This window comes from Embiotoca jacksoni, unplaced genomic scaffold, assembly GCF_022577435.1.
Source record: "Embiotoca jacksoni isolate LCO1_2020_lvr unplaced genomic scaffold, fEmbJac1.0.p SCAF_27, whole genome shotgun sequence".
NCBI classification, from domain to species: domain Eukaryota; kingdom Metazoa; phylum Chordata; class Actinopteri; family Embiotocidae; genus Embiotoca; species Embiotoca jacksoni.
In genome coordinates this window covers 2,618,735-2,646,500 of record NW_027185378.1, presented here as the reverse complement: position 1 = coordinate 2,646,500, position 27,766 = coordinate 2,618,735, and the positions used below count along the sequence as shown (strand labels likewise).

The 27,766-nt window shown below is 41.4% G+C and overlaps 1 protein-coding gene across 4 annotated transcripts in view; it reads left to right on the top strand.

Annotated features, from left to right (window-relative positions):
- slc4a11 (solute carrier family 4 member 11) overlaps nt 1–27,766 on the top strand; it is a 97,233-nt gene that overhangs the window by 51,989 nt on the left and 17,478 nt on the right. For 3 of the 4 annotated variants that reach the window (XM_069160771.1, XM_069160774.1, XM_069160772.1), the window contains 8 exons: nt 3,472–3,700; nt 8,422–8,454; nt 14,722–14,803; nt 16,141–16,264; nt 20,083–20,292; nt 23,911–23,995; nt 24,958–25,083; nt 25,713–25,826. In XM_069160771.1, the coding sequence (XP_069016872.1) occupies nt 3,472–3,700; nt 8,422–8,454; nt 14,722–14,803; nt 16,141–16,264; nt 20,083–20,292; nt 23,911–23,995; nt 24,958–25,083; nt 25,713–25,826 (1,003 nt within the window). The remainder of the gene's footprint in view (nt 1–3,471; nt 3,701–8,421; nt 8,455–14,721; nt 14,804–16,140; nt 16,265–20,082; nt 20,293–23,910; nt 23,996–24,957; nt 25,084–25,712; nt 25,827–27,766) is intronic. The other variant, XM_069160773.1, reaches the window with a different exon arrangement.

The following is a 27,766-nucleotide window of genomic DNA, read 5'->3' as shown; positions in this document are numbered from 1 at the left end:
CGGCACACAAGCATATGGTGGTAAATGCCGGTTGGTTACAGGCTGCTCCAATCGGTCTGGTCGTACCAGGCTGGATTGTCTGCGAAGTCAAGAGAAATAGATTTTAGTTGAAGCTGAAATGAACAAGTTTGAGCAGCAGATGAAAAATTGGAAGGGGAATGTTTTTAAATGATGTCGACTTCCTGACTAAATTCATGCTAGATTTGCTGCAAGATTTTTATTCCGAGTCTTTTAATATTGAGAAACATCCTGAGCCAAAGCTAGGGCTGTACAATATATCAATAATATAACGATAACATTTGGAGATCACGATATGAGAGTAGATATAGTCTTAGATTTTTTTTTTTTTTTTCCTGCTGCACTACAAAGTGATGTATTTTTTTGAACTTATCAAACTGTACTCGCCGTTCTGTTATTTAGCAATATTTCCAAATTATTGATAATAATTAATCAAAAATCGATCGATATCAAGATATATTTGATTTTAGCTGTAGCACAACTTCCTATTCATATGTTCCTACATATTGTAAAAGCCTGCAGTTGTGTTGTGGACCCATGAAGTACACTGAGGTTTGTAAAAAACAATCAAATCAATGTACGACATTCTTGACAACTGAACTGCTCCGCCGTCACTCTGAATATCGTCTGCTGTTCAACTTCTCCTGCCACTCTTCTGCGGCCTCGCTCATATTCTTCCATGTTAAAAGTTGTTTTTAGTGTTTTCGGGAGAGACAATGTGGCAAAATTGTCCACATATGATCAACAAAATCCATATCCACTACCCATAAAAGATATACCTGAATCATAATGCCATCGTTACTGTCTGCCGGTGCAGTTTGGGCGTTTTAATGTAAATAACATCTCCGGCTGTAGACCGTGTGCGTCTAAATAAAACATCTGCGATGGTATCGTCTGTTTGATGGTGCTTTAGATTTGATGAGTAGCTCGAGGTTCTATGTGTTTACCATTCCTGTATTGTTGCATCAGTCTTCTGGCATCTTAATGGACTTTGTTTATGAATGAACCTCTGCGTAGGAGCCAGAAGTCTTCATTCATGTGGGAACGGGGAGACCAAACAAACACAATAGCAGCTGATTTCATTGATTGTTACGTGTTCAGCTGCAGAGGACGGACTCAAAGCCAAAATCAGACCGACCTTTATTTAAATGGCACCTGTGCTAAAAAATAAATAAATAAATAAAAAGTTACTAAGCAAATCAGTGACTAAAAATGTTGGTTTCATTTGTATGTAATGTTTGTATGTAATTTTGTAATGTTGTGTCAAATTTAATCATTGTTACACTCTGCATGAAACTCTATGTCCGTCTCCACACCTGCCTGCTCTTGATTGAATAATTCCAGAACTCGATCCCATCGCTTAATGGCATTTATTTTCCACCAGACACTAAGCTCATATTTCTTCAAATTGCTAAGTCATACAGTGTCCCACGAACATGTTCAGATATTGCCTGTTTCTAGACAATCCTCTCTACACAATTATAAAAAGATATCTCTAGTGACAATATTTACTTTACTTTAGAGTTATTTACTTTTCCCCTTGATATAAAGGCTTAATTAAAAAATCTCTAAGTATGATCGAATATAATAAAAGATCTGGATAGCCTACACTGTCCTGAAAAAACCCAAGATACAGCATGAATGGTTAGCCCAGTAATGACCAAGATGTGATCTTAAAAGTGAAGGAAAGTAGCCTGAAAATAGCCGAGGTTTCAAAAGGGTTAAAAAAAACCAAATAGGAAACCTTTAGAACATGTATCATGTGTCCTTGGTCAGCAAATTTCCCATTCATGGGTTTGTGGTTCAGACCAGACAATTAAGAATTTCAGTAATCAGGGCAGCCAATGATGAATGTGTGCAGACATCTTGGAATGATCCTCACATGATAAAGACCAATTGACTAATGTGTGGATCAAAATTCTAAATTAGATTAAAGTCTTTGAATTTCACAATAAAGTTGATGCATTGCTTCTCTCCCTGCTGATCTGCACCCAGATCTATCACATATATCCATGTTCAGCAGCAGTAATGAAATGGTGTAATAATGGGGTTAATAAAGCTGCTTATTGTCTGGAGTATATTTTAAATGCAAAACAACTTGTATTTTAATAATTAAGGATAACATAACAGATGTGTGGGTGTGCAACAAGCCGTCTCTCCACACTCGAGATAAATGGTTGTTTCTCTGCCTCCTAGTTGGAGGAGTTTAAAGCAGCACCCAGAGGGCGTTTGTTTAAACTGGTGACCGAGGCTGTCAGGAGTTAGTCTTCCCCTGTCGCAGATTCCAGTTTGCTGTGCCTCGTTCCTGCCAACAGCTTTCCTGCTTCTCTTCACTAATCTCCCCATTCTGTACCGCGCTTCTGTTTGTTTGCGCTCTCCTTCTGTTTTTTTTTTTTTTCTTTTTTCTTTTCTTCACACGGTAGCATCCACACTTCTCCACCTAGAATTTTGTTCTGGATGTGTCTATTTGCAGTGGTCCATAAATAGATTTAATTTTGATATCGGTTATGTGTGAGAGTTACAGATGCCTGCCTTTCCTCATGAACAATACAAAAAAAAAAAAAAAAAAAAAACTCCTTCAGAGTTAAGATATCCTGCAGTGCTGCATCCAGAACATATGGACGACAAGACCACACACAAAAAAAATAAGAAATGCATTCAAAACGGCACCAAATTACTTTGATTTATTCCTAACCTTTTAAATGCCCCCCTCTCCCCCTTCCAAATCCGTGACCGGTTTGCCTAAACAAAACAAAATCAAATTCTTATTTATAAAGCTCTTATACAGAAATATCTCCGAAGACTCGAGACGTGGACTTTCTGCTCGGCACTTGTTTTATTTTTAAAAGAACAGCAGGAAATCCACTCATCTTCACAATTTCTGTCAATCGCAGGATCAATGAAACTTGAGGACCGGTGGGCGTCCGGGCTCTTAATCGAGCTGTGTTTCTTCTCTCTGTCCGTGATAAACCTCGGAAGAGTGAAGTGCACGCTCGCTGTTATCTGTAAAACTACAATATGAGCTCAGAGGGGAGTGGGGGGTGGAGAAATACCACCCCAACTCTGAGTGGTTTGACAGCCAGCCAACACGTCTGACCTGCCAGAAGTCTGACGCACCTCAATCTGAAATGGCAAAAAAAATGTGACCAAATTCTCAGATTAATCAGGGTCGGCCATTTTGAGGTAAAAATGAAGTTTGACACATAATGTCTGACTGTCTTTGCAAAGATAAAAATCTCATTGATTGACCTAAAAAAAAAAAAAACTTAGCTGCAAATACCATCAGGCAAATTCATAGTAGTCTCGAATTTCCAAATGCAGACAGCCAAAACTACAACTAGTATTTTCCCGTCAGTCCAACTCTGCAGAAACCACAGAAGCTGCATTTTGAGAGTTTTGAAAATTACTCTGATTGACACAAGAATCTCACAAACTATTCCACCTTTTCCGCAGTATGTGAAGCTGATGGACTTTGAGGAGGAGGTGCGTGCACACCGGGACCTGGACGGCTTCCTGGCGAGGGCCACCATCCTGCTGGACGAGACGGCCGCCTCCCTGGACGACGTCCTCAAGCGAATGCTGCACCACGTGGGCCAGGACAGCAACTCCTCCGAGCCCAGCTGCAACTTCGAGGAGGTGATGAGCTTGCTTTTCACTGACGCAGGAGCCCAGGAGGTCAACGGTAAGCGGAGGAACCCCGTCTGCATGCATGTATGTGTACGTGGAGAAAAATACGTGGAAGCACACGCGAGTATACAATAAGACGGAGAGTTTGTGGCATCTGTGGCTGCCCACCCTAACCCACAAGAGCGAGACTCCCCCTAACGTCTGACACCTGACCTAAAAACATCTGACATGTCGACTCCGAGCTGAAACGGAGCTGCACCGCAGGCTCCGGAGCACAAATTGTCAGATAGACTTGGGAATGCTTCAAGAAGCTTTTAATACCCAAAGCAAAGTTTGTCATATTTAGACTGAGGCTGAAATAACTGGATCGCAACATAAATCTTTCCATTTTGGCCTGAAAAGTATCGATCAGCTTTTAGTAAAAGTGTGTAAGATTTCCTTAAAATGTGACGTGTGCTAATGCACGGAGTCATTTCTGAAATGTATTACAGCTTCTCCGGGGGTTGGTGCCATTTGTCGGTTTACAGATCCCTGTCACATTAGCTCAGTCCCCTCAGCACAGGTCCTTTTGGCTGAGTAGCAAAGCCTCGTGGTTAAGGCGAATCTCCTCGGCCCATTAGAGCAAGAAAAATCCACCCTCTTACATAACGGCGTGGAGCCATTGTCGGAGCCTCGTTTTTTTTTTTCCACCGCAAGCTGCACTGCACAAATTCACAAAAAGTAATTGTTTGGCGAATGAAACTTTGCTTTCCTTCTCGTTACTGTCACAAGGAATTGGGGGAATCTTTTACTTTTTTCAGCACTTGAATGCAGCCAAGCTTTAAAGGGAAAGACACCGGAACAAACATGCTATAGGAGCGTGTGGAGGTTATGGTAGTGCGAGCGCTGCCTGTCATGGACTCCGTGTCCAGTGTTTTCCCGTCTGGCTGTGCTGGTGTCCGCAGTTGTTGATGGTCAGTCGGAGGTGGCGGTGTGTGACGCTCGCACCGCACAGCCACCTCTGACAGATCCGCGAGGTGATAATTGACTTGTGTCATCGATCACTCAGCTTTTCAAATGGCTCTCTGAGACTCTCGAGCTGCGGTGGCTGCCTCTACTTGACTGTTTCTCTCCTAGAATATCCCACAAAGAGGCTATTTTTCTTTTTTTTTTTTCTTTGTGGCTGCCATCTTAACAAAAAGGTTTTCCTGGGCAGGTCGGGGCTGTATGATCTGAAAATCAATTAGCACTGAGTGGGTTCTGTTCGTTTAGAAATTACTTAACATGTAAAAAATATAAGTAAATAAATGATAAAACTATATTTATATATTTATTTATACAAGTGATACTTTAATATCTAAAGCTGTTCAAGCTCCACAAAACTATTAGCAACATTTATAATTAGATAAAAGCACAAAATACTGCGTTAAATATCACAAATTAAGATGTGTTAATTATTAGCGGATACTTTGCTGAAAGCAGAAGTAAGTAGACATACAAGTTTTTTTCCATAACTAAACATTACCAAGATGTAATCATGATATTTTTTTTTTTTATTATTTTGTGTAACTGAAGGTAGTGTTTGAAAGCTGAAACTTGAGTTATCACTTTAGTGAAATGCATTAGTTGCTGCAGACGGAACCGGATAATAAACAAGAACTGCAGGATACTTCACTGTACTGAGGATAATGTAACAACTCTACAATTAGGCAACAAATAAAGATGACAAAGGTTTGCAGGTTTGAAACATGCAAATGAGCAGCAGTGCGGCCGTTTGAATCATATTTACAGGAAAAATAATGAGGGAATTAGCTGCAAATATGCACCACAAAAAAGTGTTTTCCACGTACTCTCTGTGGATACCTGTTACTCACTAATGTGATTTGGTCTCATTAAATATTGAATAAGAATATGCGGTGCTTCAAATGGTGCGTGTCTCGTGTTGAAATCCTTCTCTTCAGTGTCTTGTTTTGTAATCCAATCGCCTCACTCGCAGTTTAAATTCCCACATCGCTGGTACGATTCACACGTGAAACACTCGTGTCAGCGCTGAGGGAGGAACAAAGGCTTTTCCAGGGGGAATACATTCATATTGCACATAAGTATGTTATCAACAGGACACATCTCTTCAGGTATTAATTTCTGCCATATCTCCGCTCCCTCTGCCACAGTGGGGTATTACAGCTGGCGAGCGGACCAGCTCATTTGGAGTGTAATACTGTACAGCTGTGAGATAAAGAGAACAGGGCGAGATTATAACAGGCAGCGAAAGAACAGAGAATTACAGAAATGAAAAAGATGAAAGCTCAGAGATAATTAGTCTTGCTCCAAGAGTCGATTTTTGGAGGCCAACTCGTGCTTGTTTTTTTTTTCTTGTTTTTTTTGGTTCACTTTTGTCTTGGGAGTCAGCGTTGGAGAACAGCACATGCATTGTGCAGAGGAATAGCATTGCTGATGATGCAATGCATGGATAATAACATTTACTTCCTCTATTACTACATACAACAACAACGAATCTCTTATTGAAAGTAACACAACACCTTTTTAGCACACTCCACGTTGGAATCAATAAATGATTATCGGACGCCGAAGATGACGACAGGACTCGCGGCAGTGATGCCACAGAATGACTCAATGTTATGAGTAGTGATGTATTTAATTGTATTTTCCTCCGTGATGCTGTTCGAAGCTGCGGCTCTGTGCGCTGCTGATTGTGTGCCCTGTTTGTGATGACTGAACCATAATTTCTCCCTAAATTGCTGTCACCTTTGATCGATCTTGCTGGCTCTTCTCCCTTCGCCACCATTTGCATAATCCTCCCGTGTTGTTGTTGTTTGTTTTATTTTTTTTTATGTTTTTGCCAGCTCAAATCAAGCCGCAAAACAGTGACATATTCATGATTCGATAAGTGAGGATTGGGGCTTCTTTCTTAAAAACTCTTCAGGAAAAGGAAATAGAAACTGCATTTACCGTAAATGAAATGACCCCGATGCCCTTGAAATCTCATAGAATGTGTTTAATGAATTCACTAATACGTTGACCATCTGTGAAACCACGAGGGTTATTACTGATCTGTATTTCTCTGTTTGTGAAGAACATATTTTGTGCACATCATTTTTTTTTTCTCCTCGCAGCAGGTACAATGAGGTGTGATCACAAAGATCTGAGACTGCTCCTGTTGCACACAAACAGAGCAAAGCGATGTTCACGGAGCAGGAAGAAGCAATAACTGTAGTAATGAAGTATTTTAAGGTTAAGTCAATATCGGTAGCTAACTGAGTTTTTGTGAGCGTTATATGTTTGTTATCTTGGGTTTAGCTGGTTTTGAGCCGAATAAGCTGTTTGTTAGCATTATTTTCTCCTTGTCAAGTTGAGTTTAGCTGTTGTTGTTTGTTTTTGTTTTTTCGCAAAATTTGCTTTTTGTTACCTATTTGTTAAACTGTTTTTTGTATTTTTTTTTGTGTGTGCAAAATTAGCTTTTTGTTCGCTGGATATTCGCTGACTGTTAGTGTTGTTAGATGTTTGTTTGTTTTATAGCAAAATTAGTGGTTTGTTAGCTTCGTTAGCAGGTTGTCTTGCAACTTGGAATACTTACAGAAATGATTGCTTCTGCCTGCTCGATGCACATTACTCTGATGCACTTTGCTTGTGCACAACTGGAATCTTATAATCGCACTTTTTACTGAGTTTGGTGACCTTTTAATGCCCTTGAAATCTCATACAACCCTATTCAATGAATTTACAAATACATTGCCTTTTGTGAAACCAGGAGGATTATTACTTATCTGTATTTCTTTATTTGTGAAGAACATATTTTGTGCAGGCGTCATGCCATAAAGATACCATACCATTAGCTATATCCACCTTACCTTTACTTTACTGGATCCCATCCCGGCTGACTGTGTTTAGACTCCAGTCCATCACAGAGCTAACACAGAGAGACAGACATCCGTTCACGCTCACACTCACACCTACGCTCAATTTAGATTCACCAATTAACCTAACATGCATGTCTGTTGGACTGTGGGAGAAAGACGGAGCTCACATGCAAACTCCAAACAGTGCAGCTCCTCACTGCAAGGAAACGGTGCCAACCAAATCCCCCCCCCCCTACCCCCCCCCCCCCCCGCCCCACTCCATAAATATTCTGTTTCATAATTAGCTCAGTTCAACAGGAAAACCACCAACCAGCAATGCTTCTTCGTTTTACAGTAATAATAAATCCTCCACTGACCAGCTGAGTTTCCACCGTGACCCTTCTCTGCAACACTCTGCGGGAATGATCTGAATACTAAATTGAAACCATTAATTAAGGTCTTCGCCACATGAAAAATGGCGGCCATGCGTGTCATTTTTTTCTCATCTTGATCCCTTCATTGACGTCTTTGGGTTTCTTCGCACGAGCCGAACACACAGCCGCTATCGGTGATAAAAATCAAATTTTTGGTAATAGCCTGTAGACAGTAATCAAGATAAGATCTCGCCGTGCCCAACAAAGATGAGACATTGAGGGATTTTCTCTGGAAAATGATATTTAATATGCATGAGGTAAAGAAGGGCAGGAAATGAAGCTTCTGTTCGGCAGAGATATTTATGTGCGTGCCTGTTAACCAGAAAATGTGTCTATATATGAGTGTGTGTGTGTGTGTGTGTGTGTGTGTGTGCGTGTGCGCGTGTGTGTGTTTGAGTGTCGTTTTCTTATGTATGATTGTTGAAAACCTGCCTGTTGATCAGGAAAAGGTGACTGAACTGACTCTCTTGTCTCTCCTCTTGTTTTTTCTTCTTCTCCACATGCAGACAAGTCTCAAAGTTTCGTTTTCTTTGATGACGGTAAGCTGTGCTAATTGGATGAAAATGTCAGCATCAGCCCGCCGTGAGGCTGCAATCAGTGGTTTGCTTTTTCTGTATCAATCACCATCAGTAAGCCGTTTGTGTCGACCCCCCCCCTCCACGCTCAGGACTGGGTCGATCCATCGAGTCATCAAATGATTACAGGCACCGGCGAACCCTCTCGTGTCATAGATATCGATGCCTCTTAATCTTCCCCCTTAAATCAACGCACAGGAGACTCATTGTCCAATAAGGCTCTTTATTGTGAAGAAAAGTCCAAAGTGACAGGAAATTTAAATGAATAAATCCATTTAGTTAAGATTCATAGGATTAACCTCAAATAATGTGCTAATTACTTGGCAGAATAAAACATTTTATAGTCTAATGGTCAGAAAATTTCTGTCAGATAATTAGAAATTAACTTGATGTAGCTGCATTACTTAAAAGTCTTGTACGACACTACATCAACGCAGGTCACTGGTGTATTTACTATTAATGTAATTAGTTTTCGCACGAGCCAGCGGAAGATTAGAAATTGATAACCTCTCTAGATAACAAGGTTTCACCATTGACCCAGTCCGAGTAGCCCTCTCATCACCACGTGACATCACAGCATCTGTCGCTGCATGGTGATTGGCTGTGATGGATTCATAATATACAGTAAGTGTCTCATCCGCCACCGCTGTACGGAGCGCTCCTGTGTTTTAATCACCTCTCTCAAAGTGCCTCGCCACACACACACACACACACACACACACACACACACACACACACACACACACAACCTCCACGCTCTTTGAAGGAAACCAATCATTTCTCTTTGTGTGTGTGTGTGTGTGTGTGTGTGTGTGTGTGTGTGTGTGTGTTTATATGTGTGTGTGTGTCTGTGTTTGCTGGCAGGTCTGACGATGGTTGAGGCCACAGTTAATCTTTTAGGCACCACAGGATCAGGAGGCTTTATTGAGGTCACCTCTGAGCATAATGGACGGAGTCACACATCGACGGAGAAACTTCACATCTCCTTTATATATCCTGCCGTCTTCTGATGTTCAACCAAACCAAAAAAGATTTATTAAAGTCCCGTTTTCTGACCGGTTTGGGATATTTTACTGATTTGTCTCCCTTATTTGTGACACACAGCGTTATCCTCATGTGATTTGCAGAAATTGCTATTTGTTCCCACCCCCCACCCTCCAACCGAACCATGTGGGTAACGCAGTTAAAGAATTCACCAAGAATCCAGAGAGATCAAAGAGGCCAATCCAGCCATCCAGTCTTGCCTTCCTCATATTTTTTCATCACTTTCCATTGAAGTTTGTCACATTTGATATGCTGCGTGTGAGCATCTGGGAGTTTTTTTTTCTTTTTTTTTTCTTCTTCTTTTCTCTGTGTGGAAACAGCAGTGTTTGCATAGCAAAAGCTGACGAAACCATGCAGAAATCTTTACATAACTGACAAGTATTGAATGTTCACGTCTTAATTAGTCTCTCACTTGATCACACCAGAAATCGTCTTCTCTTCCTCTCCTCCAAGTCAGGTTGGATCACAAGGGTGTATAGAAAATAACACGGGAATGAAGTTGGGGAGGTGGAGTGAACGATGAAGGTTTCAACAAACTTCATATTCATAAAAAGCTCCATATTTATTTAGCTAACAAACGGGTCGTTCAATCTGAATGCGCTTTGACATGCAAAACCCGGGAGGCCGTCCGGTGTCCTTCCTGTTTGGGACATTGGTGTTAGGATTTACCTCTAATTCAGGGAATTTGCTTTTGTTTACATAAATGCAAGGCGAAATACACTCAGTTGGCAGTTTATTAGCTACACCAAGCTAAAGCTAATCCATACAACAGTCCTGCAATAAACAGTAACTTCTTGAAAATGTTTTGGAAAGGCTTCACTTCAGCTGTGTGCAGAATGCATTACACTGATGGGTTTCTGTTATATCATCCACACCCTTTAAAATCAATGAGCACCGGCTAAATAACAGAAGGTTCCCAAACCTTTCAGACCATGAACAACAAGCCAAATTTCCCAAGAGGCACCTCCCACTTCAGATACCAAATTTTTTTTAACAATACAACATCGTCAGAAAGGCTTAATAACAATAACATAACGCTCCTGTTTCAAATTACAAGTTTCATTTTGAATTCTTGCTTTAAGTGGCACCACTTAACGGCTCAGCTGCCGACTCCGGTAAGGTCCACCACTTACGTCTACCACTTTTTGGATCTTGCAGCCATCTTAAAATTAATTTTAAATGATCAGTAATGTTACAGTGCATCCAGAAAGTATTGACAGCGCTTCGCTTTTTCCACATTTTGTTACGTTACAGCTTTATCCCAAAATGGATTCAATTCATTTTTTCCCTCAAAATTCCACACACAATACCCCATAATGACAAAGTGAAAAAAGTTTGTTTAAAAGTTTTGCAAATCTATTAAAAATAAAGAACGAAAATATAACATGTACATAAGTATTCACAGCCTTTGCGCAATACTTTGTTGAAGCACCTTTGGCAGCAATTACAGCCTCAAGTCTTTTTTGAGTATGATGCTACAAGCTTGGCAAATCTATTTCTGGGCAGTTTCTCCCATTCTTCTTTGAGGACCTCTCAAGCTCCATCAGGTTGGATGGGGAGCGTCGGTGCACAGCCATTTTCAGATCTCTCCGGAGATGTTCAAGTCTGGGCTCTGCCTGGGCCACTCAAGGACATTCACAGAGTTGTCCCGAAGCCACTCCTTTGTTATCTTGGCTGTGTGCTTCGGGTCGTTGTCCTGTTGGAAGATCAACCTTCGCCCCAGTCTGAGGTCCAGGGCGCTCTGGAGCAGGTTTTCATCAAGGATGTCTCTGTACATTGCTGCATTCATCTTTCCCTCCATCCTGACTCGTCTCCCAGTTCCTGCCGCTGAAAAACATTCCCACAGCATGATGCTGCCACCACCATGCTTCACTGTAGGGATGGTATTGGCCAGGTGATGAGCGGTGCCTGGTTTCCTCCAGACATGACGCTTGGCATTCAGGCCAAAGAGTTCAATCTTTGTTTCATCAGACCAGAGAATTTAGTTTCTCATGGTCTGACAGTCCTTCAGGTGCCTTTTGGTAAACTCCAGGTGGGCTGTCATGTGCCTTTTACTGAGGAGTGGCTTCCTTCTGGCCACTCTACCATACAGGCCTGCTTGGTGGAGTGCTGCAGAGATGGTTGTCCTTCTGGAAGGTTCTCCTCTCTTTACAGAGCAACGTTGGAGCTCTGTCAGAGTGACCATCGGGTTCTTGGTCACCTCCCTGACTAAGGCCCTTCTCCCCCGATCGCTCAGTTTGGCCGGGCGGCCGACTCTAGGAAGAGTCCTGGTGGTTCCAAACTTCAATTTACGGATGATGGAGGCCACTGTGCTCATTGGGACCTTCAATGCTGCAGAAATGTTTCTGTACCCTTCCCCAGATCTGTGTCTCGATACAATCCTGTCTCGGAGGTCTACAGACAATTCCTTGGACTTCATGTCTTGGTTTGTGCTCTGACATTCACCGTCAACTGTGGGACTTTATATAGACGGTGTGTGCCTTAACAAATCATGTCCAATCAACTGAATTTACCACAGGTGGACTCCAATCAAGTTGTAGAAACATTTGAAGGATGATCAGTGGAAACAGGATGCACCCGAGCTAAATTTTGAGTGACATGGCAAAGGCTGTGATTTTTTTTGTTTTTTATTTTTAATAGATTTGCAAAAATTAAAAAAAATTAAAAAAAATAAAAAATAAATAAATAAATCAGGTTATCATTATGGGGTATTGTGTGTAGAATTTTTTAGGAAAAAAATGAATTTAATCTATTTTGGAATAAGGCTGTAACAACAAAATGTGGAAAAAGTGAAGCGCTGTGAATACTTTCCAGATGCACTGTACATAATGTGACTAGCTGTAATAAAATAAGTTAAAATGGCAGTTTTATGGGCAGTGGCCCGTTGAAGTGCAACTTTTAGGCCTTTTTGCAAAGCTCCTTTGTACCACCAGATGAAGCCCTGCATACCACCACCACAGTTTGGGAATCGCTTTGAATTAGGCAAATAAAAATCATAACACAATATTATCATATTGTCTGCTTAAAAAGGGGATAAACTGTGAACTGAGAGTTGTGGCCAAGATGGAATAACTCCTGAGACAGTAGTTGATCCACGTGTGTTTTATTCTAACATGTAAGGTCACATGTTAAAAAGTGATCAAAAATTCTCTCAGGTGTTTGAATCTGTTTTGTAGTTGAAGAAAATATTATGTAACAGACTTCATAACTGCTGAAGGTTTTCTGATACATTTGTCCCAAAGTCAGGGAGAGCTGTCAGCATGAATCATAACTCTAGACCTCACAAATCGTCTGTAATTTTGCAGAAGCTTTCCACTTTTAGCGATATGGGCGTTTAACCCTTAAACCTGACCGTGTTCGCGCTGTGCCCTGATTGTTGAACCGCTCTCAACACTGAAACAATCCATCTCACTTCAAAGAGACGGCCACGGTGTGGAGGCTAGCAGCGTTAGTCGTTAGCTTCTCTCGGGCGGTCTGCCGTTGGCCACCCGGTCTGTTGGTATGGACGACAGATACCTTCATGACACACTTCTCTCTTTGTGTTTTTCTCCTCGTTGCTTCCTCTCCTTCCTCTTCCTCTTCCTCCTCTCCTCTTTATCTCTTAATCATTATTTTTCTCTGTCTGTATATCTCTGTTTTCTTTTCTCCGTCTTTGTCCCTCTCCTCTTCTCATCCCTGACGTCAATGAGAAATTGGATGGTTTTTGATTATTACATGGCTGTCAGGCTTACTGCTATTAATTGAATTGAATCCCAGTCTCCTCCACTCCTCTGTCCCATTTTCATCCTTCTGTCTCCCGCTCTTCTTTTCATCTCGTCGCATTCTCGTTTTTTGCTTTTGTCACGTTCCTTGTTTGTGATTCTTTATTTTTCCTTCTTCCCTCCGTCCTTGTTTGCCCCCGTTTCTCCTGTTTGAGTTTAATTCTTCTCTTTCTGCACGCACCCTCCTTCTTGTTCTCTTTTCCTGTCTCTTTCTTTTATTTTCCCCCTTTGTCTCCCTTGTTTTTTTCCTTCTCCTCCCGCCTCTCCTTCACTCTCTTCCACAACACGTGCCGGCGTCTTTTTCTCTCCTTGTCATTCCTTTTTCAACAGACTTCTTTTCATCCTCTCTTCCCCTCTTACTCTTTATCTACATCCTCTCTCTCTCTCATTTCTCTGTCCCTCCGCGTCCCCCCCCCCCATCCCTCATTCTCCCCCTCCTGGCTCTCACTCCTTGAGCACTGTGATACTGTTGTCATGGTGACGCCCATCATTTTCTGGCATGAATGGAGGATACTTTATTGATGAGACTGCATGGCAGAGGGAGAGAAAAGAAGAGTGATGGAGGGAAAGACAAAGACAAGACAGAAAGAGAGAGAAACTGCTGGCAGGGAAAAAAATCTGAATGATATGGAAATGATCATCCCCGCTGCTTACAATACAAAACATTTCCACCCAGTGATTTTTTTTTTTAGTTCTGATGAATCGAAGAGGAACGTTGCGAGGCAAAACACACTGAATCTTCTTGAGGGGGTTTGGGATAGTCAGGGCTGCCGAAGAATAACCCCCAAAACACGATTATTCATCACTCTGTGCGTGAGAAGGGAGATTCCTCCTATCAAGAATCACTGAGCCGTCTCCAGCTGTGCCCCCACTTGCCTATGTTTAATGATTTGTACTCTGTAAACATGGCAGCACAGTGGATTGTGTTTTTTTTTTAATTTTTTTTATCTGCGAACACGGGCATTGCTGTTGTCTTAAGGTTGGATGGACATCCTTATTAGCCGGTCGTGGTGTGGTGTTTACACACAGTGCAGCCTGGCATCGCCGTCTAAGGCAGAAGGCAAGCTCGTTAGACAATTCTGATGTAGACATCATATCGAGAAGCTTGGCACGGCGGATGAGGCGGGAGATTTTTATTGAACATTTTAGTGGTTTGGCTGACACCGTTTGGCTCGAAGCATTAAATGAGAGCCAGAATGTATTTTTAATATACACTAATACTCTGGATTTAAACATTGGAGGCTTTTATTAATGTGGTAACGAACATGTTCATCATACAGGAGGGAGGGATGACACGACTGAGGCCAAACACAGAAAAAAGGAGGAGATCCTCACCTTGTAGCAGGAAGTAAACCTGTGAGGATCAAGCCAGGCGTGAGGTCGACCTCAGCTAACTTGTGTTTGACCTCTGACTTTTGCCCCACAGTTCACTTGCTGTCAGAGACGATCCAGGGAGTGACAGCCACGGCCACCGGGATCCAGTACCAGCAGTCTTGGCTCTGCATCCTGTAAGCAATACCGTGTGTGTGTGTGTGTGTGTGTGTGTGTGTGTGTGTGTGTGGGTGTGTGTGTGTGTGTGTGTGTGTGTGTTTACCAATGAATCAGTTATTTAATTGGTTAATCAACAAAACCCCTTCATCAACAATAATTTTGAGAGTTGAATTGATTGTTTTTGTGCATTTTTCAAGCAAATATAGCAATTTTTTTTATGTAGAATTTTTCAATGTTTTTGTTTAATGATGTTAAAGACAAATTTCATATATTTGTCTTTCATAGTCTCGGTTAGACAAAACAAGTGATTTGAGGAAGACTTCGGTTAATTGGAAACTACATTTTTCACTGTTTTCTGATATTTTATAGACATATGTCGCAAAGCTCTCACTTAAAATAAAGACAAAAAAATATAATTAAAAATATAAAAAATATAATTAATTAATGAAAGAAAATCATGTATATCCAGGGTTAGTTGCTCATAAACTCTATTTATGATGTTTCTGGTTGTCCAATGGGTTTATGAATAGTTATTATATATCATAAAGAGAATGTCATCACAGGAGGGACAGCATGCGCCATTTTCAACAGGCACCCCAAAGAATACATTTACATTCAAGTCACAGAGCTCTCCTGCTGCCACAGTAATTATGATGACAGTGAAGGAGAATGTGTGGTGATGCCGTTAAGAGAGACAAGAGTATAAAGTCCACACAGGGACGAGGACAAGGTGGATAAACGGGTCACCAAAACTTCTGACTTAAACATCGAATGCTCTTTGTTTCCTGTTTTCCAACTTTAAGAAGACATTTTTATACAAACCAAAATGTTTTCCTAAACCTCGTCATTTATGTACCTAAATTTAACTGAACCCATCATAAAACAATTTATATTTTTCCGGATATTTGCAATTATTTTGAACAGAAATGCTTCTATGTAATGTATCACAGTGCATTGTAAAATTTGGACAACTTCATTTTAAGAAAGGAACATAAACTTTCAGTGAAAATCAAAATCACCATATTTGGACATATTAGTTATTTTTCATTGCACAACAACAATATGTGAATAAATTCCCGTGTGATTTACATAATGCAGTGTTCAAATCTTGTGTGAAATACATTTTAATCCAACTCATTGTACTTCAGGATTTTTGTGTGCGGCATATTTGTGTGTCCTCGTGCGTTCCCATGTTGCAGCTGTGTGAGCACTTGAATGCAAGAGAACACATCGTGAATGGCATCTAACTGTTGCTGCAGAGAAGGAGGTTAATCTATGGAAATGAAGGGCGCGGCCGGTGAGGTGAGCCCTTGACATTTATAAAAACATCCTCTTTTTCCCCCTTCTGCTTCAGCTGCAACGTGAAGCATCTCCAGAGGCGTCACGTGTGCATCTCCCGCCTGGAGAGGCCGCAAAACTGGGGGGAGAACTGCTGCGAGGTCCGCTATGTCATCCTGATATTGGCCCCGCTCAAAATGGTAACTGCCACCCCCAGAGGGAGGAAATGATGCGTGGGATTTATCTGTTGTTGGTGGATTGCTGAGCAAAGATGATCAACTTTTTTTTAAACAGTATTTGTTCTTATGTCAATAATTAATATATGTTTGCATCCATTCTTTATATAGTTCACTAAATTCATGCTCATGTGCACCCAACTGAAATAAAAAAAAAATATTTCTCCTTCAAATTAATTTAAAATCCTCCCTTAGTGTTTTCAGCTGCTGCCCTTTAAAGAAAATAGCTCTTGTGAAATCAGCCACCTGCCAAAGAAACTCAGTCCTGAATTAAATTATAGGGAGAACAAGGATCTCCATGTTCTTCTTTTGTATGTGGTTTTAAACAGATTTTATGACCCCACCCTGGGAAAACCTACGAGACGCCAATGATCCACTAAATGTTACATAAACGAGGTCCCGATGAGGACAGCTCGGATAGTGTTTTCTGTAATTTAAAGCAAGACGACAAACCGGCAGAAAAACCACCATAACAAAGTAAAAATATCAATAAAGATTTAGAAAAAAAATTATACAAGAGATGAACAACCAAAGTGCTGCCGTTCATTTATGCTTTGCAGACTTTGTGGTTACGCATTGGAAATGTGGTGAAAGACAAACATTATAGAAATTAAACCAGTAAGTAAATGTTTGGGCTGCAAGTGTTCGTTTTAAGATATGGTTTCCATTTTGTTATTATTACGAAAATAAGAACCTAACTGCTTTCGACCACCATTTTCCATAAAATGTCATCAGGATTTAAAGGAAGCACGTTACATTTTGTGCTCAAAGTGTTCATTCTTATTTTGAGGTCATTTTTTTTCTTACATTTCTTCTCATATTCACTAAAATATCTAGAGTTATAACGTGAGAGCTGCCAAACGTCTGCTCAGCTGAAATCAATTCAAGGGCCTCTGAGTGTCTTGTGTGGGCACCAGAGTCCTGTCGGTTGAACCCTCGGGGTCACCGTTGTGCAGCTCTGGAGAGGCTGCTGCAGCCGATGGAGAGTGCCACATATCCTGTAATATCCCTGCCTCCCATCAAAACATGAACTCTTTTCTACTTCCCATCAAACCACTCAACCTTTCTGTCCTCAACTGCCTCGTCCTGAGCCTTCAGCACACACACACACACACACACAGACACACACACACACACACACACACACACACACACACACACACACACACACACACAAACCCACACATGCATGCACACGCACGCATCACTCTGCTGTCTTCAGATGGCTCTGATTGGTGCCCCCTCTCCAAATGCCCCCCCCTCCTCCTCTCCCCCCTCTCCAACTCCCCTCCCGTTCTCAACCTCCTCCTGCTGAAAAACGCGGATTTCTTAATGCTGGCCTCACTTTCAGTGCGGTCCCCCCCCCCACCCTCACCCACCCACCACCACCACCACCACCTCCACCTCCACCACTCCCTCAAGCACGCAAGCACACTATTTTCACCAACAGCAGGGGGCGGGTTGAGGTGGAATGTACCTAGCAATCAGCGGTGCCTCAGCTAACTGCACTGTTTTCTGTTTGTTTGTTTGTTTGTTTGTTTGGTTTGTGTCTCGTTTGAACCCTCGTGCATGCCGTGCCCACAGCACCCTCTTTACCAATCTTACAAGCAGCAATCAAAACCACTAATGGCATTCTCACAGACATTAATCTAAGCCCCAAGTAAACATAAAACATTATTATATCTCAATTATCCCTGATGCTGACTGCCTCTGCGAGACAAAATATTTTCAAAGGGGCATGATGGTGATGATGATGAAAGGAATTCCTTTGTAATGTATGTAATCTAGCATGTGTAAGGGAGGACCTTTTCCATCACCCGCCATTTAGAGAATGTTATGGCTTTTTTTTTTTTTTTTCTGCTTTACCCAGAATGAACGTGCTGAACGGATGTGACCTTTGTTTAAAAATGTCCTGCTTTTCATTTCTTTCTTTTGCATCTAACTTGGTGTTGTATCCCGGACGAGCCCCCATTATATTACGCCTGGCTCGAAAGCCGCAACACAAGAAGGCACACAACTCAAAGTTAGACGCAAAAGAAAGATGGTATTGATTTATAAAAGACAAAAATAAGGTAAAAATCTAAAACAAACTGAAGACCAGGGTTTGGTGCCATTAAGTGAGAGAAAGTGGGCGGAGCAAGGAGGCACTTATATAGGCCAAATCAATTTTCCATTTTATTTTATTTTATTTTATTTAAAGTTATTCAGTGTTGTTTGCTAAAGTGGCCCGTTCTTATTCATTTTCTGGCGCTCCATCTAAAAATATTCTGTCAAAAATGAATCTCAAAAATCTGTGTTTTGGAGGGGGCGTGTCAGCTTGATTGACAGGCCTGTGGTGCAGTCAGGTTACAGCTAACGGTGGGTGGGACGTAGTATTGCTGTTTCCAAATCAGATCGAGTCAGATCCACCACACCGATCACCATGGAAGTGAGCATTTAAACTTATTTAATGCATTCATTTATTTCAAAATAACTGCAACTTCAGTTGTACTGATGCTAAACACTAGCACCTGCAAAACACCAACATGTTAGTATTATCACTCTGAGCATGTTGGCATCTTAAAGTTAGCATTGACGACATACAGTCTCAATGAGCTGCTAATGTGGTTGCAAATGTTTTGTGTAATGGGGTTCTCCTCTAGAATCCATTTTATCTTCTGTAAATCAAATCTGACTATAGCTGACTGTCTTTGAGACTCAAAGTACAAACTGTTCAGAGCAAGCAGTGGCATATTTCTTCCTTGACTGACCTGACTTAAGGTATGCTATTCTGTTCCTTCACAGAGAATTCAGATGAATCAACATCCATTCTCTGGGCTCTTTCAGCACTGGTTGAAATTCAGTTACCACTGCGGTAAAGCTTAAAGGCTTTAGTTGATCTATTTACTGCAGCTGCTGCTTGTACACACTGAGCCTGACAACATTGGAGTCATCACCACCTGGCTAACAAGACTTCCATGGCACCATGCTGCCTCCCAGCCTGCCAGCACGACATTTCCATCACTCTGCCGCACTTTGTGACTTGTGACAGCATTACTCAGAGCAGATGTGGGTTTATTGACACCCGCCCAAATACACACGAACCTGTTCCAATGCCCGTTACCAATTCAAGCCACCTTTTTAAGTAGTAGTAAGTAGTTTACATGTACCAGTTTATATTTGACATTCTGGTGCATAGTGCAAAAGAGGTTTTGCACATTTTATGACAGTAACAGATACATTTTCAGTTGTTATTGCTCTTATATTGTAATATCCTGATATAATAAAGTGTTTGAAATTGATTGAAAAGCAATTTATAGATAGATTTACCAGATGATAATAAAAAAAAATAACATTTTGACAAAAGACTGTATAATATGCATTACAGAATATTGTGACAGCACTTGACAATACTAAAACTATGAAACTGAAAATTTAAAGCATTTAATGAACAATTACATGTTTTAACACCAAACTAAAGCTGCTGTAATCAATATTCTTACAACATCTAGAAAATGATGACCCCAATCTGCTCTTCCCTTTTAGCTTTGAGGAGAATTTTAATGTCTTTCAGCTTATTGTTTTTGTTCTGTGGCCTGGATACCAATTTGACTTATTGTCACAGCCCTTATCAACATTTTTCCGAGACTTCGTTACCAAAAAGTCTCTAAAAACTTTGATTGTTTCCATGAATTGCAGCAGTCGGCCAAAGTTAGCAACTAGCTGCTCAGGAGCCAGATGTTTCCTCCCAGACGTAGTCAGAGCAAAAACACGTTCAAACTGCTTCTCCGTCTCTTTCACAGAAAAGTACCAAGACGGCGATGGAGCTGGGCAGGACGTTCGCCACCCTCTTCTCTGACATCTCCTTCAGGCAGAAGCTGCTGGAGACGAAGACGCAGGAGGAGTTCAAGGAGGCTCTGGTGTTCCAGCGGCACCAGCTGACAGCGACCAACCAGCAGCCCACCGCTCTGGGGAAGGAGGAGACCGACCCTCGCAGTCACAAACCCCTCAAGGTGAGTTTGTATGTGTGTGAGCAGCATATCCCATTTTAGGGTCCTAAAACATCCTCATCTTCCTCCTTCACTTTTCACTTGTTTTTTTTTTTGTCATCTCGCATGTTTCCACCTTTTTTTTTTTTTTTCCAAATATACTCGCATCGTTTTCTCCCCGTCCCCTAACTCCTCCTCCACCACCACATCCTCTTCCTCTCCTCCTCTTCCTCGCTCGACTGGCTCCACTCTTCTATCTTTTCTCTCCCCCTAATCAATCAGCATCAACTCCTGCCAGCCCTCCTCAGTGTATAAATGACCTTACATCTCTCACAGTCCTGTCAGAACCCCTTAGCTACACATGCATGTACACGTACACGCACACACATCAACACACACACAGACCTCCAAGGGGGGGCTCCGCTCGATGCCACGGACCAACATCTCCTCTTAATGTTGCCGCTGACAGGCCACGGCTCCTAGACATTTCCCCTTGTGTTTTTTTTTTTCTTTTCATTTTTTTTCCTTTTTTTTTTTTTTTTATTGCGCAGCATTTTGTTAGGTGTTTATCCCAGGGCTTGAAAGGCTCAGTGCCACTCAGTGAAAGAGGGCTATACGGAAAAGGACAGATGGAGGGGAAAGTGGAAAGAAGAGATTGGAAAAGCAGGTGGAATTGAAAGGAAGCAGAAAATAATAATAAGAGAGAAAGGCAAGGCCTGCTTCTCTCATTCTTTCAACATCCAAAAATTGACATCGGACCACTCGCCATAACAAACCACTTTCCTGTACCTTAAGAAAAAAAACACACAAAAAAAGGGCCAAATTGTTTTTGTGTTTTCATGTGTTTCCTTTTCCGTTGCCTCACTCCATCGACCGTTCACAACGAATGGCAAACAGGTGGACAGTAATTCCTCTCGGAGACGTTTGTTTATCAAACCTGAGCCAAAAAGCTGGCGATAAGGCCACACACACACACACACACACACGCACGCACGCACGCACGCACGCACGCACGCACGCACGCACACACACACACACGCACGCACACGCACACAAAAAAAAGCTCCCTTGTAATAATAAATGATTCCATGATGTATTTAATGGATGAACGGTCCTCATTGAACAGCCGTGTGTGGCTTCATAAAACTAGCCGAGGAGGAAAAAAAAGATGCTGATTCTGTTGTTTGTTTTTCTCGTTGTTTACTTTGAAGTAAACTTCTTCGTTCTGCCAAACACTGTCAAAACTTTTTTAAGATGACACACGAGGCAGGAATGATTTTCCCCGAGAGCTCTTCACACACACACACACACACACACACACACACACACACACACACACACACACACACACACACCCTCTCGCCACCCAAAGATATGCTCATCAAGAAAATGATACACTGGCTAATTGGATAATTTACTTAATAAGCTCAATCGGGACTTCACATTTCACTCCCTTTTTTGGGTTTTAATCTGGAAGCTGATCTTTTTAAGAAGCACTTCACCTCTCCTCTGGAGTCACGTGACTCCTCTCCAACCGTCCCGACTTCTCTAAAAATACTCTCCTGTCCCTCACTGCTGCTGCTGTCACCTCTCTGTCATTCTCCATCATCCAGGGATCTTTATTTAACGTCCATCTAAATCCAACCACTTATTTTGTTTTGGATTACACCGTTATTATTTTTTTTGAAGGACCACCTCACTAATGCCGATGACTCGAATGATCTCGAACTTGAGAGCCCTGCATGGAATTCACTATGCCTCAGCTGAATCATCAAACAGGCAATTGTGAATTTAAATGTGTCATTTTCTGCAGCACAGCGTCGAATAAAAGAATATTCAAAGCAGGATACGGCCTCGGGCTCTCTGCTTCTGTTTTTGTTTTTTGTGCTTTTTTTTTTCTTTGAGGTCACCGTGGATAAGATGGGCTTGAATTAAACAAAATGCCTCAGAGCAATAAATGGAGAAACAGCATGCATGAACAAGGATGTAATTTTCTAGCGCGTATACGTTTATTTGACAAACTCATTTCTGTTTAACCGGCCGCAATTTCTCCACAAGTGGGAATTACTGTCAAACTGGTCCTGCACAAAGCAAATTATGCCACCTACAAGCAGGGAAAGTTCATCAGCAGGTCCAACCGTCGTGCAAAAGCAGTGCTGAGACACTTGCATGAGTCACTCCAGCATTGTTCTCCTCGATCAGACGGCTCTTACAGAGTCTGGATGTGTGCTTCTCACTCGCTCAGCTCAAACCTAAAGGGATGGTGTGTCGTTGGAGAGTTTTGTGGCATCTGGTTGAGAGTTGCCTTCTGAATTCTGAATAAATCGACCACAGTGTCAGCAGCAAAGCCTCTTCACCATCACACCGTCTCTTCCATGTTTCCATGAACCACATGTGCAGAACAGATAACATCCGTTCACCTTCTCCACGTCCAGATTCCCACTGGTTTACTGTCCATTCCTGTTGTTTCTTAGTCCGGGCAGTTCTCTTCTTCTTCTTGGTCTCCCTCAGTCGTGGTTTCTTTGCCGCAGTTTGACTATAAAGGTCTGATTCACACAGTCTCCTCCCAAATTTTGAGATGTGTCTGCTGCTTGAACTCTGACCTTTGAGGCTGGTAGCTCTGTTGAACTCCTTCTGCAGCAGGAGGAACCCTTGGTATTCATCAGCGTTTTATAGTTTTTGTGAGTGCACTTTCAAAGTTCTTGACCTTTTTTGCCATAAAGCAGGAGTCTCCAACCTTTTTTTTTTTTCTTTTCCTCTGAGAGCTACTTTGACAAAATGAAAGTGTCCACATGTTTAGTAACATTTATTCACATAGCTGAGCTACACTGAAATCGCTTGAATGAGCTTAAAGGCGGAGCTCAACCTCTGCTGCACTGTCACAGGTAAAAGGACAGCGAGGGGAGATTTTCCACCCGTTAACCGATCGTGTTGATAGTGTTGTTGTCCTGGATAGATTAAAAAATAAGTAAAGTAATGATGGACTCTTGTTTCTGTTCACTAAGTTGAGCTGTTTTTGCCATATAGATTACTACAGAAGTTTAAAAGTGCCAACACCACCTCAGTCTCCAAAGCATTAAGACTGAAAATCATTCCAGCTGTTAAGTTTTAATGAACCACATCTGTTCATTAAAAACCATCAGGTGATGAACTCATGAAGCTGGTTAACATATTACCAATAGTGAGCAAAGCTGTCATGGCTACTATGAGGAATAATAATTTGGTTTTCTTTAACGTTATTTTGATTAGTATGTAATTCCTTGCGTGTTATGTCACTTTATTTATTTTTTGGATAAATCTTTGTATTATTTTCAAACGTACAGATAATGGCACAGAAATAAGATAACAAAAAATAATAAGAATTATGAATAATAAAAACAAACAAGTCAAACAATGGATAGATAAAGGAGTGAACAAAAGGACCCAAAAAAAAATTGCTAAATGAAGAAGGGAGAGAAATAAAAAGCTGTCATATTTTTTTATGTCTTAACATTTATTGAAAATTGTGACATCCGTGACCGAGTTGGTGCATCCAAACGTATGACTGCGGTTCCTCTTCTCGCCTCCAGGTGGCGCAGCTTGGACTCAGTGAGACTGTGTGTCCTTGTAGGAAATCTAACCTCTTTCCCCTCCTCTCCGCAGTGCAAAGACTTCTTGAAAGCCGGCCGGGGGATTTACGAGGACTTTTGCCGCCGACTGCCTTTCTACCCCTCTGACTTCACAGATGGTAGGTCGGACTCTGGGCTCGTAGTGAAAGTGAATCATCGGCCTTATTACGCCACGCGCCGGGGGGCCTCTGGCAGCTCGTCGTTTGTCTGTCACCCTCTTGGCTCGGATACATCTGTGCTGCATCTGTGTCACATCTCGGGTCGTCACTCGCTAAAGTGACAGTCTCAAATGTCTCACTGCTCCCATATATCTCCATATGTCCGATAATGTTGTCATTTCCAAGTCAGCAGGCATTGCTCTTTCCGTTCATATAGAAAAGGCACCAGGCTGGTCATTTTATTGACTCATCCAATCATATTCTTTATCAACAAATGTGTGTCCCCAGTAGAATAAATGTTCACATGCTACTTGACCTCAGCAAAGGAACAAATTCTGAATGCTTTTAAGTTGTTGACGCCAGATATTCTTGTGAATTTTCCCCAAAATTTTGTTTAATTTAAAAACTAGAGTGAATGAGAGGAGTTTTCTAGCTGCTTTCCTCATTTCATAACATCCACAGGCACTGTGTTGCTGGGCGGTAACAAAATCAAGATATTTCTGTCTTGTGAGTGTCATCCGATAATGATCATCTGATGAAGGTCACAGGACCAAAAAAAAAAATCATTGTGATCACATTAGAGCCCAATTAGAGTGTTTTATTCCAAAATGAGTTATCCATCATTGGGGTAAAAGCCATAACTGCTCTTACAAAATGATGGATTGCACAAAACCTGGAACAAATTACTCATATTTAAAAAAAAAAAAAAAAAAAATACAAAAAAGGAAAGGAAAGGGGCATTAGGTATAGCGGGAGACTCCTGTAGCATCGTCTCGCTGTACGAACTGGATGCTCCGTATTGTCGAGATGCTGAATGATGAAGCCTGTTAATGTTTTTGTCGCTCTGAAATGAAAGTGTTGAGCCTCCTCTGCTCCATTATGAGCTGAATATGACTCATGTGTTTGTGTTTGTCTCCCCTCAGGTATAGTTGGCAGTAATAAAACCCTGCTGAAGTACATGACCACAGCCATCTTCCTCTACATCGCCATCCTCCTCCCCGCCATTGCTTTCGGCTCCCTCAATGATGAGAGCACACGTGGCGAGATCGGTAAGAGCAGCGAACACGTGAGCACTTTTCACTTCAAGAGTTGGATGTAAAACAGACTCAGACTATTTAATTTTAATTTCATCAGGCAGGTTGTTGTACAAGTTTTGTAATTTATTCCATTGTGAGCACTGTAATGTCTATAATTCAAACTTCACTCTAAATAATTACATGATTGGGATAATAATAACTGACAAAAATGTGTAGATACTGTAGTACTTCACAAGAAATTCAAGGATATGACAGAATTCATCAAGGAACCGACTTGCTGTAGGCATTGAATATACCTGTGAGTTCATGTATATGAAGGATTGTTTTTCCATTTGAACAATTCTGGTTGAAAAATGCAACAACAAGTGTTACTAGCAACATGAAGTGTCCAGTGCACAGAGATTTTCAGTGAGGACAGAAAAGATGTATAATTGAATTTTTACATTTTTTTTTTTTTTTAAAGTGTATTTCATCGGTTTTGTGGAAGAACCACAATATTATTTGACATTAACGTCCGCCCCAATCTGGGAAAACAAAATTCGGAACCTACTTCGGCCTCTGTTCGGCTCTGCAGAGGAACCAAGCAGGCATTAATCAGGACTTCCTCCTGCGTCCTCTCTGTGTGTGTCCTCTCCATCCAGATGTCAAGAAGACCATCATCGGCCAGAGCATCGGCGGGGTCATCTACTCGCTGTTCGCCGGCTCTCCTCTGGTCATCCCTCTAACCACGGCTCCCCTCGCCATCTTCATCAGCGGTAGGCTCCTCCTCTTTCACTCAGATAAAAAAAAAACGCTCTTATCTTTTCAGTTTCACTCCGAGGGTGGAGTACTAAGAAGATCACGTCAGTAATGAAGACGGGGGAGCAGCGGCTAAAAAAGCTCCTGCGTCCTCGTGTGCTCTCTAGTTTAGCAGAAAACAGCAGCGTTGGAGTAATGAAGTTGTTTGTTCACACATGTGGACCTGATGATGAAAAGTTGTGTTTCTCAGGAATGAGGAGCAGAGCTTTTTCTTCGTCACTGCTGTTATGAAACGGTCGGTTGCTGAGGGTCAAGAGCCTCGCTCATCGCAAACATGGAAACTTTACATTCAGTCCAGAGCGACGCAGAGCTTAAACTTTTTTTTTTTTTTTTTTTTTAACCCGACAGCAGTGATTTATTGGTTGAGAATTTAAACCATCCTAATGGCTGGAAGCTGCAGAATCGGGCAACGATGAGTAAAAAAAAAAAAAAAAAAAAAAAAGGGGGGGGGGCGGCGACTCCGATGCCAAAATGCAGTTATAATACTGAGTTTGTGGGTTTGTGGTGTGATGATCTTTGAAGTGAATGGGTTAGAATTGGGCTAAGCACATTCTCAGGGGGATAATTAGAGCACATTTCCAGCAGCAGAACAATGGCCTGTTTGTAAAGTTGTAACTCATCTGCGCTCGAATCTGCTCGAGATTACAACTGAACGGTTCGAACAAAGCCGTTACACTTCTTTTGTCCTTTTTGTGTCTGAATGAAATGTTATGTTTCTCTTTGGTAGTGCGTGTGTGTGTGTGTGTGTGTGTGTGTGTGTGTGTGTGTGTGTGTGTGTGTGTGTGTGTGTGTGTGTGTGTGTGTGTGTGTGTGTAGAAAATCAGTCTCTGGTATAAGTTGACTGAAAAGTAAAGTTCTTCCTCAGTTTTTTATTAGTAGCAAAGAAGTTTTTAAAAGCATCTGTGATACCTGTCGACTCTCATATTTCCTGGGTTTCTTCCATATTTCAAGGCCATCTTCTCTAATTTTGTTGTTTCTTGTGTTAAACTCGTAATTCGCATCGATCTGAGTCATCGTCACGCACAGAAGTTGTACATGTTTGTCTGATGATACCCAGGTTGTCAGATCATCTACGAAGCCATAGCAACATCCAAATGATAAAGAACGCTTATAAGGGAAGCAATACAAGAATAATATATGCACTATATCGAGGATTAAATCTTAATAACAAACATTCAACTGAATACGTAAAAAAAAAAAAATGGGAGAAGGAGCTAAATACGGAAATCTACTCGATGGAAAAACTGACATATAATTAAAGCACAACTAAATGAAAAGTGGAGGAAATGGACAGAATGCAAAACTTAAGCTGGCGACGTCAAAAGAAAACTTTGGAAAAATATACAGAGCTGTATGAAAGAGGAGAGGAAATGTATTTCCCAGGCAGTGTTTATACGTTTGTCGTGTGTTAAGTTTATTGTAAATGTTGTATATTTTAGAATAACAAATACAGATTTAAGTAAGAAAAAAACAACAACCATAAAACGTAACTACACACGCAAGCCACACACTATATACAGTTTCAACCCTTCGTGTCACCGCGTCCTGGCGACCCGATTCGCGCTTCAAGGTTCGAGAGTGCAGCAGCAGGCAGCAAGGCCGGTTTAATGCTAAAATAATTAGCAGGCTAACTCGTGTGTTGTCAAAGCGCCAGAGCAGGACAGCCTTCCTGGTGCAAATTTGCCGGTTGATTTTAGTATACAAAAACAAGAAAACTCTCATAATTTAAAAACCTACATGTTGACAGGTATGTCTGTTTGCAGAGCACACAAAGATGATCAATACTGCTCCTTATTAACCCAGTTTGTTTTTTATTTGTGGATTAAATCAGCATCGATCAGTCTCCTTCTGTTGGCTCCTTGTTGGTTCTCGCATACAATTTCTTAAAGAGGACTTT